The following is a 16,386-nucleotide window of genomic DNA, read 5'->3' as shown; positions in this document are numbered from 1 at the left end:
CTCGCTGCCGGCCGCCGCCTGGCTGCTGGGCGCCGCGCCGGAGACAATGGAGGCCGGCAGCACGCATGCTCCCGCCCCCGGCCCCCCCCCGGCCCGCCGCCCTTAACCCCTGCGCTGCTGCCGGCCGGCGCGGGGACGCGGCGGCAGCTGCCGACACCGCCGCTCCCGCACGGTGCCGCGAAGTCCCGCACGGCCTCCCCCTCGCGCGGCAAGAAGGCCCGGCCGCTTCGGGCGGTGCGGCTCCGCGCCCCGCCGGCCCCGCGCACGCCGCCGAGCGAGTCCCGGTGTGCGCGCGGAACCCCGACCGCCTCCCTGCGGCGCCGGGCCGGGGGCTGCGCGAGGAGAGGGGCGCTGAATGACTACAAATCCCAGCGGCCCCCGCGCCGGGTGGCCGCGCGCGGCGCGCATGCGCGTCCCGCGGGTCCCGCCTCATTTCCCGCCCCGCCGAGGCCGGCGTCGGGGCGTTGCTGGGGCGGCCTAAGATGGCGGCGCGCTGGAGCAGCGAGAATGTGGTGGTGGAGTTCCGCGACGCCCAGGTCGGGCCCTGAGGAGCAGCGCGAGCTCCCGCCCCGCCGGGCCCCAGGGCCGTGCCGTGCGGTCTGTGCCTGGCGGCTGGGACCGGGCCGAAGTGCTGCGGGCGCGGGGTTGCTGAGGAGGGCCCGCTACGGGCTGCTCGCTGTGCCCCCCTCTGAGAGCGCAGTGCGGGGCTGCGAGCCGGGCTGTAGGGATAGCGAACGGCCTCGTGGGTTTGCGGTGTGTCTGTCGTCGGTTCGGTTCGTGCGGAAGCGCATTAATCCGTGAGGCGCTTTATTGCCAGTACTGATTCTAAACGTGTCCGTTTTTTCTAGCTCTGCTCCGGGCCTTACTGCAGGCGTTCCCACTTCCCGCACCCCTCTCCCTGTTCCTCCTCTGAGAGCATCGCAGCTCCTTTGCTGGCTGCAATCGAGTCGCTGGGTGTAGGGAGGTCAGCAGGAATAGCAGGTTAGGGTTGAAATAGCAGAGAGGCCAGCTCTAGCTTTGTGTTTGCAGGCTGTAGCAGCGCTCCCTTCAGGCTCTGCTTGTGTGCTCTCTTAGAAACCGTTCTGTGGGAAAGCATTTTGTTGTGGCATTGCCCTTTCTCTCACAGAGCCGAGCCTGGTGGGTGAGCTCAAGAAACCCAGAAAACAATAAGTCTGCAGTCATCTTCTGTTCTTCCTCACGTCCCAGATCAGTGCCAGTTCTGTGCTCACCATTCCCAGCCAGGCCCTTACATCCTGCACGTTGTACCCAGTCTACCTTCTGTAAGCTAACAGAGCTTGTCAGCTCTGCACTGAAAAGCCTGACATTGCTTTTGTTTTCCTCTTGGATGAAATGTGTAAAGCTGTCCTGTCTGTTGGTGAGCATTTGCTTTCAGGAAGCTGAGATATGAAGGTACTTACCCCCAAATAGGAGATTCAGGTTACATCTGGCTCAGGAGATATGTGCCTCATGGTTTGGTTGCTTGTTCATAATGACTTGCATGTGGGAGGGGAGTGGGGAAGAACAGGTGTTTCAACCCTCTGCAGCAGTTGGTTGCAGTCTTGCTGTGCTGCTGGTGCATACTTTAGTGATAGGACAAGGGGGAATGGTTTTAAACTGAGACAGGGGAGTTTTAGGTTGGATATCAGGAGGAATTTTTTTAGCCAGAGGGTGGTGAGGCACTGGCACAGGTTGCCCAAGGAGGCTGTGGATGCCCCATCCCTGCAGGCATTCAAGGCCAGGCTGGATGTGGCTCTGGGCAGCCTGGGCTGCTGGTTGGTGACCTGCACACAGCAGGGGGTTGGAATCAGATGAGCGCTGTGGGCCTTTTCAACCCAGGTCATTCTATGATTAGCAGGGAGGCTAATTGCTGGTATTTTGGTCACTTTGGTTTACTCTGGCGTGATCTTTCTGACCTGCCTGTGCTCTCATGTGAAACCAGAGAGCTGCAGTGTCCAGGGCTGCTCAGCTGCTGGTTGCAGGATGAACTTCTCTATGTATTTGGGTTAGAGCTTTTTTTTTTTTTTTTTTTCCTCTGAAACCTGAGCTTGAGAAATTGAAACACCTCAGCTGTTACCTTCTGTACAGACCCTGAGCTCTGCCTGGTGACCATGCTGTCTCCAACATCCCTACCAGGAAACAGGCACAACACCAAAGAGTCAAAGATGTGACATGTCTGCAAGAAGTGACCTTTATTTTCCGTGCCAGAGTGTTGTGTGAAAGCTGCAGCACCCAACCAGCAACACTTTTTGCTGAAAATGGTAGGGTAGCTTGGGGCCAATATTGGCTACAGGTGACATCTCTGAAATTCTGAGATGCTGCTTGCACTGTGGGCTCAGAGGTGGTTTTCAGATGTGCTTATTCAAAGAGTTGGTACTCATAAACTATAATTCTAGCTAGTCCAATTTTGTTTTAGGATAAAGCAACAGTTTCAGGTTGGTTTGTTCCATTTCAACTTCCCCTGTCTGGGAAGTTGTGCTGCGAAGTCTGACATGTCAATATGCAAAGCACATCAAATGTGTCTGACAGCTGCTTTATTTTTCTTTTTTCCCCTGTTGCTTGGATAAGAGACTGTAATGTTGTAGGGAAGATCTTGCCATAAAATGATTTTATCTGTGACCCAAATAGTAGCAACCTGACACATGAAGGTTTTTACTTCATTCTAATTAGTCATTACGTCTTATGATGTTTGGAGCCTGAAAAAAAACAGTTTAGCAATGTTCATTATTAAAAACTCTTTATAAGGATTTATGAGATTCTGGTGCCAACAGTAGAGAAATAAACTTGTATACAAAGCCATCATTCACTTTAAATTGACTGGTGTTATTCCAGTTTGGGGAAAGATGGCCAAATCTGTGTGAAATATGGCAGCTGATGGGCACTTCATCACAGGAGAAAGCTCTGGTTCCAGTAGTGGGTTCAGTGATCCTCGTTCTGATTCATCACAAGAAAAATACACAACATCTGGGAAAACTTCCTTGTCCTGTGTGATTATTTTTTAAAAAATAAATTTAATAACCCACTTTGTTGTTTCACAAGGGAAATCTAGGAAGCTGGAATTACCTGGTTACCATCTAGAGATTTAGAAACTGCCTGCTCATTTAGAATCTCAGTTTTAGGATGAGGAAAACCTTGCTGGAAAACTAGATTTACTTCCTACGAGGGTGACAGAGGTAGTGAAACTTGTCTGGTGGGGTGCAGGTACAGCTCTGCTCTCCAGTGAAGAACAGCCCCACGGTGCAGCTGTCTCTCCCTCAGCTGAGGCACTTGCAAGCAAGTGATGCAGCCTTCCACCTGTGCTGGTTGGATAAACCAGGTTTTAATGATGGTTAATCCTCTGGCAGCTGTGACTGCAATGGAGCAGGACTGCCTTATTGCCTGACTTCAGTGCTGTTTGTAAGCGCAGCTGTGGGACATCCCAAAGTCTGGCTGAATCTGTGCTCAGTGGACTTGGCAGAGCCACCAACGGCAGCAGAGGCCTGCTCAGCCTTCAGAGTTAGCTTTGAAGACGACAGCAGTGAGCTTGAAGAACGCGGGGCATGTTCTGTTTTTGCGCTGTGAACGCTTAGAACTGCTTTGAAGCATATCTATGTTTATGGGGCGAGCTGCACGGTTTTTCAAGTCCTTTGTTCTGTTGGCAAGTAAACGAGCTCATCTCCATCATCCAGTGCCATTCTGAACAGAGGAGGGTGATGGCGTTCAAACAGTTGTTTTGTGGTGGTTGGGTTTTGTTGTTGTTGTTTTTTCTCCTCGTGGTGCTGAAGTTCTCTCTCAGCCTCCTACACAAGAGTAAATTCTGATGCCTCTCAGCCGTCCCTTGTTTGGAGACCAGCCACACGCAAATGGCTGCACTTTTATCTCCCTGTACATATGTAATTAAATCTGGCCCTGCGACAGGAGAGAGGCTGAGAAAGCCCCTGAGCAGGAGCAGAGGTTGATTAATAAGGATTATGTGAGATTGCTGATTGAAAGGCATCAGCAGTGATTGCCAGAGCAGTGGGAATGAAACGAGTGCCTGAAATGGTGTTTGCCACATCTTGTCTTCTATTTGCTCTAGAAAAGAATATTTTCTCTGTCCTGCATCCCCACATCAATTGTTGCATCCTGTCACCCATCCGTGGTCCTTTAAGGGCTGTTACTTCTGCCACCCCGGAGATATACCAGTTTTGACTCTTAGAGCAGTTTATGCCTTGAAGATAAGCTTGCAGGTTTTCCCGAGCTCCTCCCCAAAGCTGTGTGTTTGACTAAGAAGCCGACCTGACAGGTGTAATTTAGTCTTGTTCTCTGTTTGTCTTTAACAGGCGACTGCTATGTCAGTGGACTGCCTGGGACAGCATGCAGTGCTCTCAGGGTGAGTGTGACAATCCCCATTAGAAATGTGTGACAGTCACTTCCACAAGCCAAATCAGCAACCTTCAGGCTGACCCTCAGCTGAAGGGCTGATAAATTGTTTTGGAAAGGTGCAGCCAAATTCTGTTCAAGGAGCTTCACAAAGAGGATTCTGGGGAACATGTCCAGTGGGACGCGGTTTACAGACATGAGCAACAACAAAATCAAATGCTGCTATGGCTTTATTGATGTATGCTTTCCCAAATCTTCTGTGGGAGGTGAGGCGTGAGAAAGCACTGTTTGGGTTCTGTTTGAAATAAATACTGTCATTTGCTTAAGATAAAATTTGCCCCAAAGACCCCCATAGTGTGCTTAGTGAGAGGAGCCAAGCTCCTCTCTGTCACTGATCTGTTACTTTAATGGATTCAGTGCAAGGTGATGCTTGTGAGGAGCCAAACACCCCCTGCCTTAGTTTTCTCAGGCTTATTTTCTACCCTCTGCTTTCCCGTTTCTCTTTACGTAATTCACTGTTGTCGCCTCCATCCATGAGGTATTAGCAGAGCTGATCTGACAGTAATGTATTCCTGCATGCTAGTCTCTTTGCCTTATGTCTCTCTACCTTTGATAAATCAGCTGTAGGACTTGCAATGGGATTCAAGGGAGACACCAAGGGACTGCGTGTGTTTTGTGTTGGTTGTGGCTCTGCTGATAGAAGCTCCATGCCATGCAGAGCCCTGGCCCTTCGTCCATGCTGTGCATGCACAGGAGCAGCAACTGAGCAGTTGGTTTGGGCCTAACTTCATATTTCTTCCTCACACCCACCCACTTTAAAGTTTATTTGGGCCAGCAGTGTGCTGAAGGCAGTCTGTCTGCTATTCACTGTCAGGACCAGCTGCTTTTCAGAATTCTCCAGTAGTTGTTCAGGATTTGCCTCCTTTCTTTTAAAGGTGCATACGAGCATCTTCACTCTTCAGAGCGGGGAGCCCTGCCCTGGGGACTTGGTTCCGGAAGGGCAGCAGAGGTGTTCTCTGTGTTCTTTCTCTTGGGAGAACTCCGTGCTCAGAGCAGCTGTACGCTCACCACGCAGCTGACACACGTGATGCTGATGTGGTTAATTATACACAGTTCCATATGTTTTCGTACTGGCCTTCCAGTAGAGTTCAGCGAGCTCACAGTTATTTCTGGGAGCTTTATCTTGTTTGAGAAATGAATCACACTGTGGAGGGAACGTCTCACCTAGCTTATGGGGAGTTGGCCATGTCCAGCCGCAAGCAGAGCACAGGTTCAGCAGCACGCAGACACCTCTCTTCTGCATATAGAGTTGGCTCAGGTCAGCAATATAACCAGGTCAGCGCAGTGCTGCGTCCACCCACGTTCATACACTGCTGCAGCTGAGCTAGCTGTGTGTGGTTCTGCTTGTACTGCCTGCAGAAGCCCCCAGACATCGCAGTGTGAAAACCCTCAGCCACGCTTGTTAGGGCTGTTGGCTCTTGTTCAGATCAGCCTCCACAGGGTGCAGCTGGCTCCTGTGCAGCCAGTGCTGTGTGCACCCAGCCTCAGCCACCTCCTCTCTGCTACTGCTCTAGTCCAGCAAAGTGTATCTGTATGCCTTTGCACCGTTTCCCCGTGCTTGCTGTCCAGGAAGTTTTCTGTAGTCTGAGCTGCCTGTTGCATGTACAGATCTTCAGTGTTTTTGTTGTATTTTTTTCTAACTGTTGTCTGTTTGGAATAGTTATCAAAAGTAGCGTTCTTAGGAAAGGGCTCTCGCGTGTTTGTGAAGCTCCTCTGCTTGGCTGTAAGCTCCTCGAGAGCTTGGGCTTTTGGGATCAGCCCTGTGCCATGCCACCTGTCTGTGTCTGTGCCTTGCAGCCGCCGTTTCCTCTACATAGTCAACCTGGATGCACCAACCGAGGGCCATCGGAAGATCTCCCGGCAGAGCAAGTGGGACATCGGGGCCGTGCAGTGGAACCCACACGACAGCTACGCGTACTATTTTGCAGCTTCGGTGAGTCCACTCACTTTAAAAGCAGTAGAGCTCATCCCATGCCCCTATTTTCTATGGGTGGAATTCTGCACGCTTGGAAGGCAGCGTGGAGCTGACGTTGGCATGCCTCTGCAAGTCCCATAGCAGGACCAAGGCCTAATTCTGATTTATGGCTAGTGAGGTGAGGTGCCTGGCTTGCTTGGTCACTAAGTGCTGAATCTAGTTTTTCTTCCTTGTGTTTTATAAAGCACCTTGCCAGATAAATCGGGCATCCAAATAGTCCTGTTCTGGAAGGAAGGAAGGAAGGAAGGAAGGGGGAGGGGTTGTTCTGTTTCTAACCTGCATTCTGTTATGAGATTTGTGCGCTTATTGAATTTCTTGCTCTGTGCTGTTTTGTTTTCGCCTCCCTGCCTTCCTGGTGGGCTGCGGTGCACCAGGCAGTCTGGAAATAGCACAAGTCAATACTGGCTCAGCACTGTAACAATTAGGGACCAAAGGCAAGGGCTTTTTGTTAAACGTGTGGAGAAATAAATCAGCTGGTGTGAAGAAGCACTGGTGCAAGCCGTGTTTAAACAGTGCTCATCTAATGGTCATCTGAGGCTTGAGTGCAGTTCTTAGCTCTGATGTCTATCAGTGGTGCTATGTAGCTTGCTCACGCAGCATGCTCAGCTGCCAGCAGCAACCTTTGCTGCAGTCCTGGGCCTGATGGCTACTGGCTGGGTGCAGCCTATTGTCATGATGAGATACATTTGCTGAGTTGCTTCTGCTTTTATAGATGAGTCCTGAAACAAGAAAGTAAGGAGGTTTCTTCTGTTATTTTGTGAAAACTCAGTTGAAGATTATTTTTGTTCCTTTTTCTTGGGACTAGCTATTATTGAAATGAAAGATGGTCTTTAAAGTGGGCCAGTGTTGCAAGTTAGCAGCCTTTTTTGCTTTGCCCTCTGACATTCCCTGGCCCCCAGTGTTTGTCCTCCCAGCTTTGGTATATGACTGACATCTTTCAGGCACCTTCAGCAGCTGTCATCTTCTAAGTGGAGGGCTAACAAACCTTGCCAGGCAGTGTCCTTTGGTGCCACTTCTGAATATGGCATATGAAAAGCAAAACCAAACAAGGAATGCTTTGTGCAGGTTGTGAGTAGAGCAGGAAAGCTTCTTCTCAAACAGCCTGTCAGAGCAATAGTCAGTGATTGCTTATGAGCAGGACCTTCCTGTGAATGGGAGCAGATGCACATCGGATACCAAACCCCCAAGACAACACCAGGCAGCTTTCTCATTTTGGATCAGGATCACTTCCTTAACAGTCTTGCTCTTAGCTGGCTTTTTGATCCTGATGCAGTCTGGCCTTGTCCCAGGACTAGAATTTAGCCTGCCTCGTTTAGAAGTGGAAGGTGTCAGGTCTGTGTCCCAGGTCAGGCCTGGAGGCGGTGTGGATGTGTTTGCATAAGGCTGTACCTACAGGGCTGTAGTGATGTTGGGAAGGCTAACTTAGCTTGCATTCAGCTCTGTGCTGCTTCTGGCCTTCAGTCCTCTCTGAGTCCTCTGCTGAGGCTGCCACATGGAGCCGGCTCAGGCGTGCCATGTGCTGCACCTCTGCATCACTGTGGGTGGAAAGGGAATGCAAAAGGCTTCCCTCCTGCTTGAGGAAAGCTACACGCTGTCTGCAGTGCAGCTGACTGGAGGTGGTGCAGTCAGAGGGGAAACCTGTCCTGGTGAGTGGGTGAGGGCTTCTCATTCTTTGACTTATTTCCAGAAGAACAGAACCAGGTCCTCTTGCTGTGCTTGGCTCTGTCTGCCCTCTGGCTCATTCCTGGGGACTCTAAGCCATTGTTTCAGAAATGCTATTGTTTTCCATTCTAGATCCTTGTTACTCCTTTTGTGTGGTCGCAAGTGCTTGAACAGGAGGGTGATTAAATTGTTGGAAGTATATGCTGATTCTTATCATGAGAAGCACTTTTTTGAAAGCACTTTCATGAGAGTGCTGCTGGTGGGAGGAGCTGTCATCCTGCCATGCCTGGTGCTACAGGCAGTACTTCCTACATGAGGTATTCCACTAAGAGCCTGTGAAACTTCTGGACGTTCTTATCTTGTAGCATCAGCTCTGGAGTCCTGGACAAATCCCACTGAAATTCACTCTACCCCTTTCAGTCTTTCTTTCAGTGAGAAACATGCAAGCAGTTTTCCTTGCCCCAAGCTCCTCTGTAGCCCTGCTGTGAGCTATTAGAGAACTGCAGTTATATTATTGCTGAGCTGGGAGGAGACCTCCCATTTCAGGGAAGGCTGGAGTGTTTTATCTGTCTGCTAGTTCAAACTCTTGAGAAACAGCCTTGGGGTAGGAAAAAAAAGCCACAAAATGTAAGATTTGTCTCTTCTGTATTATCTTTACCTCTGTCTGCCTGTGCACTTGGAAATGAGGGACTAACACAAATGAAATGTTAAAATCCTGTTATTTGGTTCTGTGCGTGGAGTCAGGAGTTGGACTCAGTGGTCCTTATGGGTCCTTTCCAACTAGAGATATTCTGATTTGGCTCTTCTTTGTGAATTTCCAGTCATGGCTCACGACCCGCTGTGCTCGGAACTCTGTATGCACCCAGAAAGGCAATTTCTGTCCCAGAAAAGTGAGAGCTGGCCTGGGCTGCAGTGAATTTTCAGTAGGGCAGAACATGAACTTAAAGTACAATGTCTAGTTTCAAGTAATGGTGTGGCTGTGTTTGAGGGAGGATTTATTCCTGGGACGAGTAAAGAAACCCTAAATAACGCTGTCATTGATTGATCAAGTTTGCTCCTGTGGTTTATAGTTAGTGGTAAGCACTTACATCTTTGAGTTTTCCCTGACCTGGCAAAATGGAAGTACCCTTCAGGAGGTGACCCTGAAACCATCAGACTGTGCTGTTCTCATTTGGCAGCGGCCCTGATTGTTGCAGAAGGGAATCGAGGGAGAGCTGAGGAGTTCCAGTGGTGATCCATCATCTCCCTTGCTGAAAACTGGTTGTGAGCAGGAACAGGCTGCCAGGCTGCTCCTGCAGGAAGAATGTGCCTGCCTGTTGCCTGCAGTTACAGCTTGTTGTTAAGAAATAAGAGTTCTGAGAATATCAGTTTGTGGAATTGTTTTGCAGTGTGATTTTTCTCCTGTTCTTGTTTATCTCCAATTTCAAGTGGATATAATTAGAGCGTAGGCTTTTGAGGGGCCTTGCAGCCTGTATGTTCCTCTTTGTTCTGCTTTAGGTCAAGCAAGGGCTTTGTTACTCACAGTGGGAATGATTGCTAGCAGGATATTCAAAGGGAAGGGAACCTGGTCAAGACATGTGGATTCCTGTCCTGCCTTGTTTGCCTGGCACAATCTCACTTCTCCCTTTGTATTTCAGAGCAACCAGCGAGTTGACCTTTATAAGTGGAAGGAAGGTAATGGGGAAGTTTGCACATCCTTGCAAGGACACACACGTGTGATCAGGTGAGGAACAAGTGAACACTGTGGGCTCTGCTCTGAGCTTTTTATTCATTGTCTATTCATTTATTCTTTTTATTCATAGTCCCTCCTGCCCCATCTTACTTTCCCATTTGGAGGAGCTGGCAGATGTGGAGTGGCTCTGCCCAGTATATTAGCTCAGCCTTCGATAGCTCCAGTGTCATTGCCTGAGGCTGCAGTCCCTGTAATGAGCAACAGCCATCACTGGGGAAACAGCAGCATGCTTATTAAACTGAATCCCAGCCACATTTCTCTGTGGTAGCAGCTGAATTAAAGCAAATAATCCCAAAGATGAAGTTCTCAGTGAGTTAGTAGTGCTTCAGAGATAGAGATCTCTGCCTGTAGTAAGGGCACACTTTAGTGGCATTGTCTTACTCCAGCTCCTGACTTTAGGATGTAATGGCAGCAAATTGAAAAGGCAGTTGTTTGGGCTGCCTGGAGGCTGTTTGTATCCCTGGTGAGCCCAACAGGGAGGCCTTCCAGAACCAAGGGTTGGTGCCAAGAATGTGTGATAAGGGGGAGTTCACTAAGGTGCTGTGCCTTTTCCTGTGGAGGAAAGAGAGCACACAGGACAGCTATAAAGTCAGTGCTAGGGTGATGTTTCACTGGAATTTACTTAGAAGCATTTCAGTGCTTCTTGGAATTTACCTAGAGAAATGATTAAGATCTTGCTTTTTACTTGAAAAGTTTGAGTAGAAGTCATGGAGTAGCTGTGAGTTTGTCAAATAAATGTACTGGAGCTTGCAAGACACAGCTGCTAACGATGCCTTTCTCTGTTGACTTACGATGTCTTTGTGTTTGCAGTGACTTGGACTGGTCAGTGTTTGAACCAGACCTGCTGGTCACCAGTTCTGTTGACACATACATCTACATCTGGGACATCAAGTAAGAATCCAGATGCTTCTGCACTTCAGGGAAATCATTGGACTCACTTCCATGAAATCATGGCCATGCTTGCAGGGTCTACATTTACTTCCCATAGTCTCAAAGAACTGCTTCTGTTTCCCTGCTCTAAGGCCAGCTCAGAGTCAATGAAGGGAAACACATAGCTGATGGTTAAGCAACAGGCATGCTGCTGATTGGCAGCAGTACCAACTGGCTTCTCTCCCTAACTTCTACAGATCTTTCCTTGGAAGCTTTTCCTGAAACCCAGACATTTTCCTCAACGTTTTTTTCCCTTTAGCTTGATGAATGAGCATCATTTCATGGTTCCAAAGTTGTTTTCCTCTAAATGCAGTGGCTGTGGCTGACACTCCCTCAGTGGTGGGAGCAGTAGTCAGGAACCTTTTCTTGTTTGTGACTTCCTTGGATTCCTGATGCTTTCTATCACGCGTTACTTCACAGTAACAGATCTGTCCAAACCCACCGGTGTTAAAACCTCATTTTCTGTACCTAAGAAACAAGGAGCTGGCATTGGCACTCCTGGGTTGCCTTGCTGGCCATGCAGCAGCACTTATGACCCCTGGCAAGTCACTTTGTTCCTCTCTGCCTTCCTTGCACAGTTGTAATAGAAGGATAATTACATAACCCCACTGCACCAGGGTACCCTGAGGCTTGCTTAGCTCCTATGAAGCACTTACATCCTTGGTTAAATGGTGCTTGAGAATGGCAATGCATTATTAATGTATAATTAAGAGACAGAGCGAGAGAAAAACTGGCAGTTGTGTTTTTTCTGCCATAATACCTTGGTATCAAGCAAAAAAAAGGTCTCTGAAGGCTGTATCGGAAGCCTTGATTTAACTCCATTGTGCCCTTCCAGCAGTTTGTCTTTGCTTGTGTCAGTTGCCCAAAAAATGCCTGCTCAGATGATTTCTGACCAGCCTGAACATCCCACGTGTGCTAATAATGCCTCAGCTTCCTGGGGGCAGTGAGATCCAAAGGCTGCTGGCCTCCAGCAAAGGAACATCCTGGTGAAGCAGCTGTCTCTGATGAAGCCCTAGGGAGGTAACCCTGCAGGAAGGGTAGCTGAAGTTCCCCTTTTACTTTTTCATCCAAAAAAACTTTTGGATTAGACAGAAATTCTGAGTGAGAGAGATGTGGTTCATTTCAGACAACGTTCAGCTTTACAGCAGCCTAGCAAGCTGAAGGCAGTTTTCCTTGTTTCCAGTGGTATTTTTCATAGAAGGGCAGGTAACTTCCTGATAAGCAATGTCAGGTGTTGAATTATTGCCTAGATTCATGTCCCAGCTGCTGCATGTTGTCATGGTGCCGCACTGGCTTACACCACTGCAGAAATTGATCTGTCTGTGCAGCTGGCTTTATTTCCTATTAATTTTGTTACTATATCACGGACATGAAGTCTTTGCTCTGCAGTCCCTGTTCCGTCTGCCCCCAATCAAGGTGTGCCGGGGCCTGGCAAACACAGCAGTAGCTTTTGCTGAGTTTTTCAGCAGTTCTGTTTGTTCCTTTTAGGAAAGGCTGTTTTGTTGCCTCCTGCAGCAACACCTCAGTGAGCCCAGTGTTCCCTTTGCCTGCCCAGTAGCAGCATGCCACCCTGTTCGTGTGTTTCTCTTCCCACATCTCCATCCTAGGGCCTAACTGTGCTGCTGTGTTTTTGGCAATAATGGCTGATGTCCTTCAGCTGGTTACCTCCTTGTTTATTTCATTTAATGTGGCATATCTCAGTTCTAGATTTACCACTTAAGTAAGCGTAGTAGCGTTAAGATGTGTTAAATTCCAAGAGGCAACAATAAAATTAATCCTAGAATAGTGAGGAGCTCTCTGGAGAGGCTGGACTTGCTAGGCTGTGCCATGGGTCCTCACCTTATCCGTGTTGTGTTTCAGAGACACCAGGAAGCCTACAGTCTCGCTCTCTGCAGTAGGTAAGTATGCTGTGGGTGTGTGATGTCTGAGGTCAGTGTTGTGTGCCTCTGCTGTTATTTCTCCCTTTTTCCCATGCTCTGAGGCCAAACATAGTGGAAATGCCACCATGGGTGATTGTCTTATGTAGGAGCAGCCCAAGAGGAGTTCACAGCTCCTATTAGAGGAGCAGAATGCAGAAGGGATGTGAAATAAGGGTGAAGTGCAGAAATTTCCTTGTGCTGCTGCTTTTTAGGGGTGGGTGAAAAGAGCTTCTGCATTCCTTTGCTGCCTGCCAGCCTGCTGGAGCTGTGGGGTTTTTGGCATGGAAACGGAAGAGAAAAGGAACTCACTGGGGTTGTTTAAAAGCTGGAGTGAAAGACTGATAAAATTAAGCACCCAGAACCTTCAGCAGGGCAGTCAAACAGCACGTGTGCCTTCTGAATATGATCAGCTTCTACCCTGCTTAACCACACTGCTTGTCTTTTCTGTGCTGCTTGTCTGCAATTTCTCCTTTCCTTTTATGTTTGATTGAATTGAGAACCTAAACCATGCTCCAGGCAGTGGTATGGTATGCTGCCAGCTGCCCAGCCTGCCCCTGGCTGGGTGCTTCACTGTAGCACGTTCAGTGTGCTGGGAGCTGCAGCGACGACGTGAAGATGCTTTCTATGAGCTGTAGTCACTCTGGAAAGGCAGCTGTCATGGCTGTTGGCAGTGCCCAGTCTGGCCACCTGTGATGCTGCCTGCTGGCAAGTGCTGTGTCCATCCTGACCAGCAGCCTGTTGGAGTGGAGCAAGGTATAGATGAGAAGCAAAACTTGTCCTTTTCCTGGCTTGTTGTTCCTGGTGCTGCAGCAGTCCTCGTCACGTGCATCTCGTGTTCTGCTTCGATCTCCTTTGGCTGCACATCTGCAGTGGCTCCCCATCCCTCCCAGCTGGGAAACCTCTCGACCACAGCAGTGCAGAAACCTTTCTGGATTGGCGAGAAGCAGCAAAAATCATACTGAATCAGAGACAGGCTGCACTCTGTTCTGGTGCCTGGGGTGAGGTTTCATAGGTCAGCTGAGCAAGCCCAGTACTCAGCTCCCCAGAGAGCCTCCTTCCTCCCACGTCTGATTTTGTTTAGTGCTAGTTCAGACATTTGTGTGAACCCTTCAGTGAGTGGATCAACTCAGTCAAGTGGCAGCTTCTTGGCAACTCTTTCCTCTGGACTAGCTTTTTGTCAGACTGACGGGATGAATCTGCTCACTGTGCAGCAGGAGGTAAGTTGTGAAGGCATAGCAGCAGGCTGTGAGATCCATTCAGGTCTCTCACTTTTCTGATGGCTTAAAATATTTGGAAAATATTGGCAGAAAAGGATGAACAGAACATGTATTTTTCTTATAATGTCTGAACAATCCACATTGAGCAAAGTTTAGTATTGGAAATTTCCAGCCAGCTTCTGATTTTAGGTCCTTGGCTGAGTCCCTCATGATGCCTAGACCATCTCACAGTTTCTTTACCTTATGTCTTTGATTTGTGGTGTATTTTGACAGTTTCTTAGGTTGGCTTTCTGGTCCACCCAGTGTGGGTGAACTACAGTCTTCTCCCACATCTTTACTTTAATCATAGATGAGTATCACTAATGCCCTGTGTGGCATCTGGTTGTACAGAGGGTGGTTGGGAGCCAGGTGAATCCATCTCTGAGAACTGGGAGGTAGTTTGAATGAAAGTGGAAGGGTCTGGGGAGAGGAGTAATGCATGTGCAGTTTTCATCTGGAAGAAGTTGCTCCATGTGAGCTAATGAGCATGGATATCTTAATCCAGTGCAGCCCATGGTACAACAAGCGTGCAATTGGAACACCCTTGCTTCAGTGTCTTCAGGGCACAAACACAAAGATGAGAAATCAGGAGTTATTCATTTTCATGCCACGCTTCTTGTTGGCTTCTGGGGTACCTTTCCTCTGAACTGCCTTTCTTGTGCTAGGAGCAGCTCTAATAGTGGGTCAGGAGTGTGCTGTGCCACTTTTTAATTGCTCGTTTTGACCTGCTTTGTTTGTGCTGCAGCTGGAGCTTCCCAGGTCAAATGGAACAAGAAGAATGCCAACTGTTTAGCAACAAGCCACGATGGGGATGTCCGAATATGGGACAAAAGGGTGAGTTGAGGGTCTGTTGAAGTGCTTGTGCAGACTCCCACCTTCCATATGCAGGCTTCCTTCTGATAAATACTGGGGAAAAAAATACTGCTTTATCTGCAGTCTCTTCTGTGGGGTGATTTAAACATGAGTCTGGAACCTAGAAGACGGAAGACAACGTTGATAACATCCCTCCCCAGAAATAATCATAGAATCATAGAATGGTTTTGATTGAAGGGACCTTAAAGCTCATCCAGTTGCAACCTCCTGCTATGGGGAGGTTGCCACCCACCAGATCAAGGCCCAGGATCCTATCCAACTCTGCCTTGAATGTCTTCAGGGATGGAGCATCCACTGCTTCTCTGGGCAACTTGTGTCAGTGTCTCACTTGACGCTGGGTAAAGAATCTTCCCATAACATCTGACCTAAATCTCCCTTCTTCTAGTTTAAAAACATTCCCTCTAGTCCTATTGCTACCTACCCATGTAAAAAGTTATCCTCCCTCCTGCTTAAAGTTCCTTTCAAGAACTGGAAGGCTGCCATGAAGTCTCCCTGGAACCTTCTCTTCTCCAGACTGAGCAAGACCAGTTTCCTCAACCTTTCCTTGGTAGGAGAGGTGTTCCTTCCCTCTGATCATTAATTATGCCTGTTTACACTTTGCTGCTGATCTCAGAGTACTTAACTGTTTTACTGAACATGAAGGTGTGGTGCAGGGCTGCACTTGGTGACTGGAATTTACCTCACCTTTCACAGCCCTTTTCCTTCCTTTCCAGCTGTTTTACTGAACTAATACCTTCTCTTGGCAGGAGGGTGTTCTACCTCTTGCCCTTGTTCAAGTGTTGCTTTTTATGCCAAAGAGCTGGGCCAAATTTCGGAAGTCCTTTGCTGAGAAAGAAAATGTCTCTCCTTCCAGAAACCCAGCACTGCCGTCGAATACTTAGCAGCTCATCTCTCTAAAATCCATGGTCTGGATTGGCATCCTGACAATGAGTACACGCTGGCCACTTCCAGCCAGGACAACTCTGTCAGGGTAAGTATTGCTTCTGGGACTTTTGCCTGGGAGGCATCAGGATGGTGGAGCAGATTCTGTTCTCGTAATGCGCTGGGCAGTGCTTGCCATTGGCAAGATCTGGATCCTGGATCCTTATGTCTGTTCTCTGGCAGCCTGTTTGTATTGAACCAAGGGTGTGCTTACAAAGTAGACACAGAGAAATGATTGCAGGATGGATGCACATGTGCCATAGTTAACACAGCTGCAGTGATTTGAAACTGAAAACAGCTGCCTCTGCCTGTTGCTTGCCAGCAGTGCCTCTTCCCAAAGTGTGGAGTTGCCAGCCTCGAGCTGATTGCAGCAACTTGGTGGGAGCCATGCTCCAGCCCCTGGGGTTCTCAAACTCATGTGAAATTGGGTTATCAGTATGTCTGCAAGCATTGCAATGCAGAGCCTTACTTGAGGGGGAATAGTGTGCTTGGTAAGTCAGCCAAATGGAATTTATTCATGTTCAGCTAAGCTCTGAGGCGAATGCAATTGATGTGTATTCTATCACAGCAAAAGATTAGATTCTTCATTACAGAATTAGCAATAGCAACAAGGTGGGCCTGCCTCCAGTCTGGACTGGCACATGGGTTAGTCCAGACCTTCAGGGCACCTCGTGGCTCTGAAAGCCCAAGCAGCCTCCCTGTCTACATGCTCTAATTACT

At 48.7% G+C, this 16,386-nt stretch overlaps 1 protein-coding gene across 4 annotated transcripts in view; it reads left to right on the top strand.

The window, feature by feature from the left end:
• Positions 1 to 411: 411 nt before the first annotated feature.
• Positions 412 to 16,386, top strand: part of WDR59 (WD repeat domain 59) — a 47,542-nt gene continuing 31,567 nt past the window's right edge. For all 4 annotated transcript variants that reach the window (XM_052685252.1, XM_052685251.1, XM_052685254.1 and 1 more), the window contains exons 1-8: positions 412 to 536; positions 4,299 to 4,348; positions 6,196 to 6,331; positions 9,673 to 9,758; positions 10,578 to 10,658; positions 12,558 to 12,595; positions 14,618 to 14,706; positions 15,599 to 15,715. In XM_052685252.1, the coding sequence (XP_052541212.1) occupies positions 483 to 536; positions 4,299 to 4,348; positions 6,196 to 6,331; positions 9,673 to 9,758; positions 10,578 to 10,658; positions 12,558 to 12,595; positions 14,618 to 14,706; positions 15,599 to 15,715 (651 nt within the window). In that variant the 5' untranslated portion in view covers positions 412 to 482. The remainder of the gene's footprint in view (positions 537 to 4,298; positions 4,349 to 6,195; positions 6,332 to 9,672; positions 9,759 to 10,577; positions 10,659 to 12,557; positions 12,596 to 14,617; positions 14,707 to 15,598; positions 15,716 to 16,386) is intronic.

This window comes from Tympanuchus pallidicinctus, unplaced genomic scaffold (assembly GCF_026119805.1).
Source record: "Tympanuchus pallidicinctus isolate F22 unplaced genomic scaffold, pur_lepc_1.0 scaffold22, whole genome shotgun sequence".
NCBI classification, from domain to species: domain Eukaryota; kingdom Metazoa; phylum Chordata; class Aves; order Galliformes; family Phasianidae; genus Tympanuchus; species Tympanuchus pallidicinctus.
This window is presented reverse-complemented; position numbering and strand designations above follow the sequence as displayed.